This window comes from Leucoraja erinacea, unplaced genomic scaffold, assembly GCF_028641065.1.
Source record: "Leucoraja erinacea ecotype New England unplaced genomic scaffold, Leri_hhj_1 Leri_347S, whole genome shotgun sequence".
NCBI lineage: Eukaryota > Metazoa > Chordata > Chondrichthyes > Rajiformes > Rajidae > Leucoraja > Leucoraja erinaceus.
The window spans coordinates 35,256-49,026 of record NW_026576248.1 but is presented as its reverse complement, the minus strand read 5'-3'; the positions used below and the strand labels follow the sequence as shown (position 1 = coordinate 49,026).

The 13,771-nt window shown below is 48.6% G+C and overlaps 1 protein-coding gene across 1 annotated transcript in view; it reads right to left on the bottom strand.

Annotated features, from left to right (window-relative positions):
- The window catches only part of LOC129693562 (vitellogenin-like), a 31,108-nt gene that overhangs the window by 12,852 nt on the left and 4,485 nt on the right, over nt 1-13,771 (bottom strand). The window contains exons 5-20 of the mRNA XM_055630358.1: nt 13,362-13,510; nt 12,192-12,351; nt 10,689-10,846; nt 9,321-9,486; nt 8,253-8,378; nt 7,936-8,154; nt 7,109-7,326; nt 6,836-6,933; nt 5,877-6,001; nt 5,687-5,788; nt 5,193-5,312; nt 4,249-4,432; nt 2,968-3,052; nt 2,673-2,858; nt 1,564-1,714; nt 254-476 (exon numbers count right to left, since the gene is read on the bottom strand). Of these exons, the coding sequence (XP_055486333.1) occupies nt 254-476; nt 1,564-1,714; nt 2,673-2,858; nt 2,968-3,052; nt 4,249-4,432; nt 5,193-5,312; nt 5,687-5,788; nt 5,877-6,001; nt 6,836-6,933; nt 7,109-7,326; nt 7,936-8,154; nt 8,253-8,378; nt 9,321-9,486; nt 10,689-10,846; nt 12,192-12,351; nt 13,362-13,510 (2,470 nt within the window). The remainder of the gene's footprint in view (nt 1-253; nt 477-1,563; nt 1,715-2,672; nt 2,859-2,967; nt 3,053-4,248; nt 4,433-5,192; nt 5,313-5,686; nt 5,789-5,876; nt 6,002-6,835; nt 6,934-7,108; nt 7,327-7,935; nt 8,155-8,252; nt 8,379-9,320; nt 9,487-10,688; nt 10,847-12,191; nt 12,352-13,361; nt 13,511-13,771) is intronic.

Sequence of the window (13,771 nt, the reverse complement as noted above, 5' to 3'; positions counted from 1 at the left end):
TCTTCCCGCTGACTGGATGGAACGCAACAAAAGCTTTTCACTGTACCTCGCTACACGTGACAATAATAAACTCAACTAAACCAAAGAAGGCAAGTGCGATTAGTGTAGATGGACATAAAGGTCAGCATGGACGTGGTGGGCCGAAGGGCCTGTTTCTGTGCTGTATCACTCTGTGACTCTGTGCTGCCGACCTGTAACAACAAAGACTTTTTGTTGGAGATTTGTTAAAGGAGGGAGATGAATGTTCGTTCACCTGGGATAATGGTGATATTCAGCTGGTGTCGGCCAATCAGTCGGTACAGTGGGATGTGTTTGATGGAAAGAGCATTCTCCATTCTTCCATCAATACAAGCCTGCACTCCGATCTTGTCCGCTCTCATGCACGCACGATAGGCAGCTTTGGTCGGGACCCTCGGATGCTGATCCTCTCCAGAGCATGGGACTTGGTCAGCAAGGGTTTCTGGGGCAACCTGTGCCTGTGGACACAATGGTGATGAGCCAGGAGAATCAAGAGTTTTGCATTAACGCTGCACGGACGGGGAAATACAAAGCATCGACACCAGGAGCTGCCTGAAGATGGCGGCATCTCTCATCACGGTACCCCCCCTTCTCACTGCTGCCGCTGGGCAGGAGGTACACAAGCCTCACCACCCACATCACCAGGCTCAGCAACAGATACTTTCCCACAACCACCAGGTTCCTGAACCCACCCACACATCCCTAATCCCACCTCAACAATGGAACACTATGGACTAACTCTGGCACTACTGAGGATGCCACCTAATTGTGGTTTACACTAATGTCTCATGTTTTCAACATCATTTTCTTTCCACTGGCTTGTAAACGTGATGGAAAATTTATGTGTGATTTATGTGTAATTTATGTGTGATTTATGTGTAATTTATGTGTGATTTATGTGTGATTTATGTGTGATTTATGTAATTTATATGTAATTTATATGTAATTTGTGTGTAATTTATGTGATTTATGTGTAATTTATGTGTGATTTATGTGTAATTTATGTGATTTATGTGATTTATGTGTAATTTATGTGTGATTTATATGTAATTTATATGTAATTTGTGTGTAATTTATGTGATTTATGTGTAATTTATGTGTGATTTATGTGTGATTTATGTGATTTATGTGTGATTTATGTGTCATTTATGTGTCATTTATGTGTCATTTATAGGTAATGTATGGGTACTTTGCATACTTTATATGTAATTTCTGTACAATGTGTGCTATTGACGTATATGAACTGACTTGGTTACACTAAGGACTTTAGATTTTTGCATTAATATTAGGTTTTTCCAATTTATATATTTTTTGGTTAATTGTGTTATCTTTAAGCCTTGAGTTTACAGACCGGATAAACTGCAGCAAGTTGGAATTCCATTGTTGTGTTTCCAGCACATAGGACAATGAAAGACTGTTTTGTTGTGTGTCAGAGTGTATGTGTGTGTGTGATACTGCTACGAGCAAGGTTCACAATGTAGCTGTACCTCACCACATGGAAGAGAACACGACCTGTGAAGCGTGTATTTTGTGGAGAATACTTACTACATTCCTCTCATCTGGGACCCTCCCTGACTGAGCCGACGACCGGAATCTTTGGCTGGAAATGTCCCTTCTTGTCGACAGAGGCAAGATGGCCACCCGTCTCACTGCGGAAAGGTTCTCCATATTGGCTGAGACGGCATAGACCTGAGAACTGGATATCGTAGATCATGTCAGTAAATAATGCAAACGCAAACAGCAATGGGCCATAAACACAAACACTAAATGTCCTGCATTAAACTGCATTTGCCGTTCCTCAAACCACTTGCCCAGCCGCTCAAGATCACGCTGCACTGTACAGCTCATGGTCAGACATATGTTCACAAGTTCAGAAGTGACAGGAGCAGAATTAGGCCATTCGGCCCATCAAGTCTACTCCGGCTGGTCTATCTCTCCTTCCTAACCCCATTATCCTGCCTTCTCCCCATAACCTCTGACACCCGTACTAATCAACAATCTGTCTCTGCCTTAAATATAACCCCTGATGGTCTCCACAGCAAAGAATTCCACAGATTCACCACCGTCTGAATAAATAAATTCCTCCATATTTCTTTCTTAAAGGTACGATCTTTTATTCTGAGGTTATGGCCTCTGGTCTTAGACTCTCCCACTAGTGGAAACATCCTCTCCATTCCCCGTCATTCTAGTAAACTCCAGCGAGTACAGGCCCAGTGCCGACAAACACTCATCATATGTTAACCCTATCATCCCTGGGATAATTTGGTTTAGTTTAGAGATAATTTAGTTTAGTTTAGCACGGAAACAGGCCCTTTGCCCCACCGAGTCCACATCGACCAGCGATCCCCGCACACTAACAATACCCTACACACACTGGGGACAAGTTGCATTTATACCAAGCCAATTAACCTACAAACCAGTACGTCTTTGGAGAGTGGGAGGAAACTGAAGATCTCGGAGAAAACGCACATGGTGATGGGGATGACGCACAAACTCCGTACAGACAGCACCCGTAGTCAGGATTGAACTGGGATCTCTAGTGCTGTAAGCGCTATAAGGCAGCAACTCTACCGCTGTGTCACTGTGCCACTCACAAATACATTTAGTGCCACCCGTCATTGTGCTAAACAAGAGGATATGGTGAGTGAACTCACTCAATGCTGACAATCTTGTTTTCCTTCTGAGCGGGAGTGGTGTCGATCCTGAAGCTGCCCTCTTTCAGGTTGATCTTGGTGGTTATGTCCATGGGGATAGTTGAGCGGACGTTGGCCTGAAGACTCACTCCTGAGCGGATGTAACGCATGTTGATGCCCATGAAGGCCCTGGTGTGAATGGCCACACTGTAGAGAAGAAAGGAAGTCTTGGTGAGTGGATGAGGGCAGAGGTTGGCACCATCGGCTCAATGAGGCAGTCATGATCTCAGGAACTAAAGTCCTTGCTAGTCCCTACCTTGGGGCCAGACGAGCCTTCAGCTGAATCTTGGAGGTGAGTAACTGAGGAAGTCGGGAAATGGGAGGATCAGAGCGGACTTCAACTGTATTGAGGGAAAGAGAATGAAAACCATGTTAAGTGTGATTAACGTTATACGTTGACCATAACCACGCAAAGTTCCTTGAATGTTATCCGTGTCACATTCAGACTTTGGGCTTTGATTTCTTTTGCACCAGATTAGGTGTTTTATTTATTTATTTATTGCTGCCTATTCAGTACTTGCTTCAAACCCAGTTTTGCTGGTGGAAGTAACAATATCATTGTTGCATGTTGATCCTTGTCACAATTAAACACTCTTGGCTCGAGATCTGCCCCAGAGGCGCGGACCCTGTGCAGCGGGTAGTGCTGCTCCACCATCTATCTCTCCAGCGACCTGGGTTTGACCCTGACCAGTGTGGAAATGCCAAAGACCAGAGGGCAAAGCTTTAAGGTGAGAGGGACAAGGTTTTAATGCAGATGTGCGGGGCATTTGATTTTTTACACAGAGGGTGGTGGGTGCCTGGAACGTGCTGCCATGGGTGGTGGTGGAGGCCGATACAATAGTGGTGTTTGACAGGCTTTAGGGTGTGGAGGGATATGGATCACGTGCAGGTAGAGGAGACTAGTTTAACTAGTTTAACTAGGCTTCATGTTTGGTGTTGACTTGCCCACACTGACCAGCGATTGACAGATTCTTGATTAGTACGGGTGTCGGGGTTATGGGGAGAAGGCAGGAGAATGGGCTTGAGAGGGGGAGATAGATCAGCTATGATTGAATGATGGAGTAGACGATGGGCTGAATGGCCTCATTCTGCTCCTAGAACCTATGGACTGATGAAGATTGTGGGCCAAAGGGATGTTCTTGTGTGGTACTGTCCGATCATCTCTGGGACCCAGCATAGACCCTGTTTTCACAAAGGTATACAGGTTCATGGATGGGAAAGGTTTAGAGGGATGTGGGCAAACGTGAGCAGGTGGCACTAGTGTAGGTGGGACATGAGTCAGATACAGCTCTTAGACTGAATCAAGGGATATGGGGAGAGAGCAGGAACGGGGTACTGATTGTGGATGATCAGCCATGATCATATTGAATGGCTCGAAGGGCTGAATGGCCAACTCCTGCACCTATTGTCTTTCTTCCTATGTTTCTATGACATGTTGGTCAGCTTTGAGTATGACTCCAGGACTCAGGTTCCCAGCCTGGGAGACAGGATGGAGAAGCAGGAGGATGGGTCCATCAAGATGGGAAGAGAGCCTTACTGCTTCCTTTGGCCACAGCCAGACCAGTTGAGATGAAGTTGAGTTCCATGGGGAGACCGACGGCAGTCGGAACAACACGGCGAACCTCGGCGGCCATGATGGCCTTGACGGGCTGGAAATTGATGCCATTGTTGAGTTGCTGCAGGTAACTCCTCCACTGGCCACTGAGTGGTTCCGTCATGAACTGTAACACCAAGGCCAGTGTTTAGTGTGACCATCCCACCTCTAGGATCAATACACACAAACCAACCTCCCTTCCATTGTCTCCATCTACACCTCACGCTGCCTCCGCAAGGCCAGCAGCATCATCAAGGACCAGTCTCACCCCGGTCACTCCCTCTTCTCCCCTCTCCCATCAGGCAAGAGGTACAGAAGTGTGAAAACCAACACACACCTCCAGATTCAGAGACAGTTTCTTCCCAGAGAGCGGTCCTGATCTCCCATCTACCTCATTGGTGACCCACGGACTCTCTTTAATCTGACTTCACTGGACTTTATCTTGCACTAAATGTTATTCCCTTTATCCTGTATCTGTACACTGTAGACGGCTCGATAGTAATCATGTACAGTCTTTACGCTGACTGGATAGCACGCAACAAAAACGCTTTTCACTGCAGCTCGACACACATGGTAATAAACCACACTAAACCAAACCAAGACTGTTGCTAAACTGAAGGAAGACATTGCTGGTTGTGGTCCTGACCTCCCATCTATCTCATTGTAGATCTTTGAACTATCTATAATCGGACTTTATCACACACTCAATGTTGGCCCCTTCCTCTTGTATCTGTGCACTGTGGATGGCTCGTCTGTATTCATTAATAGTCTTTACATTGACTAGATCGCAGGCTAACAAAAGCTTTTCACTCGAGCTCAGTACAGGTGAGGATAAACTAAACCAAACCAAATCCAACCCCCACTGGCTTTGCCCACCACCTCCGTACCTGGCCAATTTGATCGATGATGTCTTTGCGGATTTGGACAAAGGCCAGTTCCTGTCCGAACACTCTGACGAAAGCTGAGCCCAGGATTTCCTCCTCGGGGAAGTCCTTCCAGTTAACAATCTGGAGAAGAGAGTGAACTTGGTGTGAGTGTAGGCACCCCAGGGGCAGAGGTCAAGGGTTAAAGGTGAGCGGGGAAAGGGTTTCATGGGAACCTGAGGGGCAACGTTTTAACACAGAGGAGGAGCAGGTGTAGGGAACGAGCTGCCGGAGGAAGTAGTTGAAGCCGGTACTATAATAACATTTCATCGCCACTTGGGCAGGTACATGGATAGGATAGGTTTAGAGGGATATGGGCCAAACGTGGGCAGGTGTGGCCAGTGTGGATGGGGCATGTTGGTCGACGTGGGCAGGTTGAGATGAAGGGCCTGTTTCCACACTGTGTGACTCTGGGACTGGCGAGAGAATAACGTTGGTGTACTGGCACCCAGCCTCACCTTGCTCAAGATACGACGGATGGATCTGTTCTCTGTGATCCTGATGTCTGTTGATCGAGACTTTGTGATGACTTCCTGTAGACCCTCAGCTCTCAAACCAACCTTTAGGGATGGACATAGATGGTGAGAATGCTTTCATTCATTGAATCAATGTGTGTTACACCTGTAGCCTCACAGCTTGAGTCATTACCTGAATGAGATCCACCTCACCACCCAAAGCATGACCCTTGATCTTGCCCATCAAGGCTGTTGGAATGACGGTGCTGGATGACTTGATCAGAAGTAGTTTGGCCGATATTCCTGCCATCACACGGTCTGCAGCACAAGGACACAACAATGATTTATCACCTCACACAAACTCTTACCTTTACATTAGTTTAGTACGGTCGAGATACAACGTGGAAACAGGCCCTTCGGCCCACCGAGTCCGCACTGACCAATGACCACCCTGTACACTAGCACGACCCTACACACACACACACACACATTGTAGACAAATTACACAAACCAATTAACCTACGAACTTGCACGTCTTTGGCGTGTGGGAGGAAACCGGAGCACCCGGAGAAAACCCACGTGGTCACAGGGAGTACGTGCAAACTCCGCACAGACTGCACCCGTAGTCGGGATTGAACCTGGGTGTCTAACGATGTAAGGCAGCAACTCTACTGTGACACTCCATAGAAACGTCCCAACCTCTCTCTGTAACTCAAGTCCAGGTAACATCCTACACAATCTCTTCCGTACCCTTTCCAATTTAGTGACACCCTTCCTGTAGCTGAGTGCCACGAACTGCACACAGTATTGCCATTACCGGAGGGGTAACTCTGTCACATAGTGGGTGGTGGGTGAAGGGAACCAGCTGCCAGACTGTGGTCTCACCAGTGACTTGTACAATTGCATCATGATGTCCCAACTAATGAAACAAATGAGAATCAAACAACAGGCCGGTCGGTTCTGCAGCATTTGACATGTTGGACATCCCGTGCATGATGAGAATGTACATGGAGCAAACTCCCAATTGCAGGCTCAGCTGTCAGCTGCAATATTCCATGCCACTATCTTGCATTCAAAACTCTCATGGTTCAGTCTTTGTGTTTGTGTAGCTGGCGTTGGAAATGCCACTGAGGGTGGGAGCCAGGTACTTACACATGAAGGTGTCCATGCGGTAAACCTTGCTGAATCGGTTACCCAACTGCTCAAGCTTGGGGCTGAGGATGTTCAGTGCCAGATTGCAGGAGGTTGCTCTGTGGGAACAAGAAGCAGTGATGCTGACTAGGCTGGCGGATTCATACCTTGAGAAGGTCTATACTCTATGATGGATGTATTGGTGAGATGCACCCTGCCTTCAGCACTCAGCACGGTGCTGCCACTGTGGAGCGGGCGTGCGTGGATGAATGAACCAGTGCCTTGGGTACTCACAGTGTGTGGATGCCGGGCAGGGAGCTCCTGGACAGCGCTGTGATGTGTGAATGGGTGAAGCTGGCCACTTGTAGGCTGGTCTCAGTCAGCAGTGAGTTGGCCACCATGGAGACCAGGGTGAGTGGAGGCTTGGTGAGGAAGAGCACGGCACACGCCATCATCCGCTCCTCTGGGTGGTTCTTGCGATTCAGGAAGATTTGCACAGCAATGCGTTGTACCTGGAGAGAGAGAGAGATGACAAGGAACTGTCTTAGTAACTGCCCTGGACTGGTCATAGAGTCTACAGGTCAGAAACAGCCTGAATCCCAATTATAGAGTCATAGAGTCTACAGGTCAGAAACAGGCCCTTTGGCCCAACTCTTCCATGCTGACCATTAATGGAGGCTTACAACATGGACACAGGCCCTTCGGCCCAACTCATCCTCATTGACATCATTCTAGATCTGTAGCTCATCAGTATCGAACCCGGGTCTCTGGCGCCATGAGGCAGGGCTTTACCCACTGCACTGCCATTGGATCATAAGATCATAAGTGATAGGAGTAGAATTAGGCCATTCGGCCCATCAAGTCTACTCCAGCATTCAATCATGGCTGATCTATCTCTCCCCCCTAACCCCATTCTCCTGCCTTCTCCCCATAACCCCTGACCCCCGCACTAATCAATGAGGCAAGTAGTAAGTTGGACGGTCAAGACTCTTGACTCCTGACTGGACTCTTGGAGTCCACTTCCAGCCACAATTCACCGGGCGTATCAACAAGTTGCCCATCTGGGGGATGTCACTAAACAAAGACTACATTGGCCACAAGTGAAGGTAACCAAGCCGTACCATTTTGGGGTCCTTGTGTACGATGTTGCGCAGAGCCATGATGGCGTCCACACGGATCTTGAGTGGGAGGTTGGTGGAGACGGTTCCGAAGTACGGCAACAGTTTGACGATACTCTTGATGCTGCCGGGCTGCCCCGCATTGCCGATGGCTTTCAGGCCCAGCACGATGTTCTCATCGTTACGTTGGCTGGTGGCTTCAGCCAGCAGGTTGTGAAGTGGCTGCAAGAGACGCCTTGTGTTTAGGCTGGTGCACAGTAGTATGACTGGGGGACAGGGGGGGGGGGGGGGACCAGACGGGGTCGGTTGCAGGAACTCACCTTCAACACATCATCGGAGCAAGTAGACTTGTCGGCACAGAATCGGAAGACCATGGAACCGTACGCCAGGAGCGTGGCCTTGCGCAGGAACGGGATTTCTTTGATCGCACTGAGGTTGATGATCTCCTACAGCAAGAGAAAGCAAACGAGATGTCAAAACAAAACTTCCAGCTGCTGGGACTAGAACATAGAGCAGTACAGCACAGGAACAGGCCCTTTGGCCCACAATGCCCATGCCCAACATGATGCTGAGATAACCGAATCTCCTCTGCCTGCACATCAACCCTATCCCTCCATTCCCTGCATATATACGTATGTGCCCATCTAAACCTCTTCAACGCAGTCCCAGCTAAAGACCAAGGGTCCAGACCCAAAATATCATCTTCTCTCCAATGGACAGATGCAGGGAATGTGCCTGAGCTGCTGAGACAACAGCAGTTTGTGTTTAGCTCAGGATTCCAGCATCTTCAGTCCCTTGAGTCTAGTTTGGGAGATTAATTACTTTCCTTCCTCAATTAGGTTTAAGTGCGACTCTGGTCACAGCTCGGTGAAGTTTACACTGAGGCAGGTTGTGTGGACAGCTAAAGGTTCTCACAATAAGTTCATCAGTTCTAGCAGCAAAATGAGGCCATCCAACCTATCCAGTCTACTCCTCCATTCAATCAAGGCTGATCTATCTTTCCCTCTCAACCCCATTCTCCTGCCTTCTCCCCATAACCCCTGGCACCCGTACTAATCAAGAATCTGTCAATCTTCACCTTAAACATATCCAATGACTTGGCCTCCACAGCCGCCTGTGGCAATGAATTCCATAGATTCACCACCCTGTGACTAAACATTGTGTTACCTTGCACTAAACGTTATTCCCTTATCATGTATCTATACACTGTGAAGGCTCGATTGTAATCGTGTATTGTCTTTCCCCTGACTGGTTAGCCCGCAACAGAAGCTTTTCACTGTACCTCGGTACACAGGACAATAAACTACACTGAACTGAACTGAGTCAGTTGAGCTGCTGACTTGGTACATCAAGGAGACATCAAACAGATGGATAATGGGAATACTCACGATGGCTAAGTTCATAACTGGCCGATCGGTCTTGACTTGGTGCATTGCCAGCAGTAAAGTCTGCAGGATCTCCAAGCGACTGATCTCCGATTCTTGGATGCGGCTCTTGAGGCATCTCAGTGAGTCGATCGTCCCGACGGCAGGAAGTGCTTCAATGAACCAACGCCTGCAATCATGGAACAACACAAGCTCCTTGAATCAATATTGGTCTGGCCAACTCTAGATGGCTCACTGGACCTTTCCTCCAGTCAACCCCCTGGCACAGATTTCCTTTTTCCACTTGTGCAGTCTAGCCATTACTGTCGGCAATGTGTTACCCTGACAAGCAAACTTCTGAAGAACGATGGCAGAAACGTCCGAGTTTGAAGAAGGGACCTGACCCGAAACTTTATCCCATAGAGTCATAGAGCATGGAGACAGGCCCTTCAGCCCAACTTGCCCACGCCGACCAACATGTCCCATCTACACCACTGACATGCCCACGTTTGGCCCTTCTAAACCTGTCCTATCCATGTCCTTGTATGAATGTATTTTAAATGTTGCTATAGCACCTGCATCATTTCCTTCCACAGATGCTGCCTGACCTGCTGAGTTCCTTTGTGCTTTTCTCAAGAATCTGGCACAGGATTCCCCTATTTACACCTCACGCTGCCTCGGCAAGGCCAGCAGCATCATCACGGACCAGTCTCACCCCGGTCACTCCCTCTTCTCCCCTCTCCCATCGGGCAAGAGGTACAGAAGTGTGAAAACGAACGCACACCTCCAGATTCAGGGACAGTTTCTTCCCAGTAGTTATCAGGCAACTGAACCGTCCTCTCACCAACTAGAGAGCAGTCCTGACCTCCCTCATTGGTGACCCTTGGACTACCTTTAATAACTTCACTGGACTCTATCTTCCACTAAATGTTACTCCCTTTCTCCTGTATCTGTACACTGTGGACGGCTCGATTGTAATCATGTACAGTCTATTTGCTGACTGGATAGCAGGCAACATGAAAGCATTTCACTGTACCTCAGTACACGTGACAATAAACTAAACTAAACGACAGGTCAAAAAGAGTTGTAGTTCCTCGTGTCTCCAGGGAAAGGTAATGTGAGGCAAACTGCTACAACACTGCTGTCTGTATTATGTCAGCAGGTGTAATGAGGGAAGGTTGCACAGGCCGGGCGAACACTGGCTGGAATGTAGGTGAGTGAGACAAGGCTAGATGGAAACAGATACATCCTGTTGTGTTTTCACCCAGTGTATGATTCCCCTCCCCCCATGGAGCCATCTAGAACTAGGGTCACTCGCTTCTAAATAACAAGTTTGCAATTACGAAAGACTATTATTTTCTCCACACAAAGTGGCAGAATACGATGGCTTACCTTAACTCAGGCTGGCTTTTCACCAGTCTCCAAATCTCAGCCAGGCTGGAATGATCCGCGGATCGCAGGAGCTGAATGAGCTCCAGGAATCGAGAGGGAGCATCACTGTGGATAGTCTGTACATTGTGTTGGGCAATGTGGTTCAGTGTGTCCTTCACCTACACACAACAAATGGGAGACAAGGTGAAGTCCAGGACTTTAACTAATACAGGCTTAGAGTCACACCACACAGCCACAGGCCCAACTAGTCCTTGCCGACCAACATGCCCCATCAATGGTCCAACCTGCCCGCATTTAGCCCGTATCCTTCTAAACCTTACCTCACCATGTCCCTGTCCACACATCTGAAGAAGGGTCTCAACCTGAAACATCACCCATTCCTTCTATACAGAGATGCTGCCTGTCCCGCTGAGTTACTCCAGCATTTTGTGTCTATCTTTGGTGTAAATCAGCATCTGCAGTTCCTTCCCACACATCCTTTAAATGTTGTTCATGTTCCTGCCTCAACCACTTCCTCTGGCAGCTGGTTCCATACAGCCCACCCAAGTGAAAAACCTTTGTAGTTCTCTGTGTAAAAGTTCCTCAAAACTTATCTTAAACTTACATCCTCTGGTTCTTGATTCCTCTACTCTGGGGACAAAGACTGTGCATTCACCCTATCTATTCCCCTCATTATTTTGTACATCTCTATAAGATCACCCCTCAACTTCCTGTGCTCCAAGGAATAAAGTCCCAACCTGCCCAATCTCTCCCGATAGCTCAATCACTCAAATCCTGACAACATCCTTGTAAATCTTCTCTTTTTCCAGCCAAACGACTGCCTTCACACAGCAGGGTGACCAATACTGAGCACAATATTCCAAGTGTGGTCTCACCAACATAGAGTGACAGTCACACAGCATGGAAACAGGTCTTATGGCCCAACTTTCCCACGCCGACCAAGATGCCTCATCTACACTAGCCCCACCTGCCCACATCCCTCTAAATCTTCCTTATCCATGAACCCGTCCAAATGTCCTTTACATGATGTTATAAGACAAACGTTTTGTACATATTGCCCCAAATTCAATACTCTGTTTCAATATTCAGTTCCCTGCTTGATAAAGGGCAGTGTGCCAAATATATTCTTCACCTCCCTATACCATACTGTCTGATGTGAAAACACACACCTCCAGATTCAGGGATAGTTTCTTCCCACCTGTTATCAGGCAACTGAACCATCCCATCACCAGCTAGAGAGCAGTCCTGAACTGTCTACCTCATTGGATCTCCTCAGACTATCTTTGATTAGACTTTACTGGCTTTATGTTGCACTAAACGTTATTCACTTTATATCCTTCATCATGTATCTGTACATTGTGGATCGTTCAATTGTAATCATGTATTGACTTTCCGCTGACTGGTTGGGGCACAACAAAAGCTTTTCACTGTACCTCGGTACACGTGACAATAAACTAAACTAAACTCAGAGGTTTCCTATCTCCCCGTGAGCAGTGAGGAGGCGCTGAGCTTCACCTTAAGGATGATGTTCTGGTCACGGATGAGCGTGAAGGGCTGCTGGAGAACGTTGCTGTCACTGCGGAACTGAAGGGTGCGTTGGATCTGGAAGTCGGGCACTTCACTCACGGTTGCTGTGGTGATCTGCTCCAAGATCAGGCTCTGTCTGCAATGGGAAACATTCATCACAAGGTCTCTGTCACCAACATGGCCGCCACGGAATCTCAAACATGCTCTACAGCCCACTGCCGCCCCAGGGCAGTGCCACACGGTTGGCAGTGCCAGCTTTGGATCACGGCCTGGCTCAGTAACTCCAACGCCCAGGGATGATGGAGACTACAGAGAATGGTGGTCACTGGCCGGTCCATCACAGTACTGACCCCCTGACCCCCCCCACCATCGAAGGTCCATCACAGTACTGACCCCCCCCCCCACCATCGAAGGTCCATCACAGTACTGACCCTGACCCCCACCACATCGAAGGTCCATCACATCGAAGGTCCAGTACTGACCCCCCCCCCACCATCGAAGGTCCATCCCCCCCCCCCCATCGAAGGTCCATCGACCCCCCCCCCCCCCCACCATCGAAGGTCCCCCCTGACCCCCCCCCCCCCACCATCGAAGGTCCATCACAGTACTGACCCCCCCCCCCCACCATCGAAGGTCCCACACATACTGACCCCCCCCCCCCCATCCCCCCAGTACTCACCATCGAAGGTCCATCACAATACTGACCATCGAAGGTCCCCCCCCCCCACCATCGAAGGTCCATCCATCACCATACATCACAATACTGACCCCCCCACCATTGAAGGGATCTACCCAGTCATCTCAGAGTGCTCCAGTTTGCTCCCATCTCCCAAAGATGTGCGGGTTTGTAGATTAATCGGCCTCTGTAAATTGTCCCTAGTGTGCAGGGAGTGGATGAGAAAGTGGGATAAGATAGAACTAGTGTGAATGGGTGATCGGGGGTCAGCATGGACTGGATGGGCCGAAGGGGCTGTTTCCATGCTGCATCATTCAATCAATCAATCAATAATTGGTTGTCCATCAGACAAGGTTGATTTAATCAGAACACAGCAGAGGGAGCAGTAATCATGGCGGTGACATGAGAATCCGAGATGTTGGGAATGATTGGACATTGGTCAGCGGAGGGTTGAGTGTGTGAGTACATACCTGGCCTCAACGCGCATTGTTCCGTCCAGTTCATGGAAGGGAGTGAACTGATGCACCTCCCGGACCTTGGCTTCCTGCAGGATTGCCCCGGCAGCGGTGGGCTTCAGGACGTGGGTGAAGGTGACGGAGGCTCGGATATTCCTGCCTCTCTGTTGGTGGGAGAAGAACATGGTGGTTACCGGTCTTCAGCCCAACTTGCCCACGTCCACCAACATGTCCCATCCACATTAGTCCCACCAGCCTGCGTTTGGCCCATATCCCACCAAACCTGCCCTATCCATGCACCTGTCCAAATGTTTTTTACACATTGTGATAGTCCCATCCCCAACTGCCTCCTCTGGCAGCTCATTCCATACACCCACCACCCTTTGTGTAAAAATGTTACCTCCCTGATTCCTATTAAATCTTTC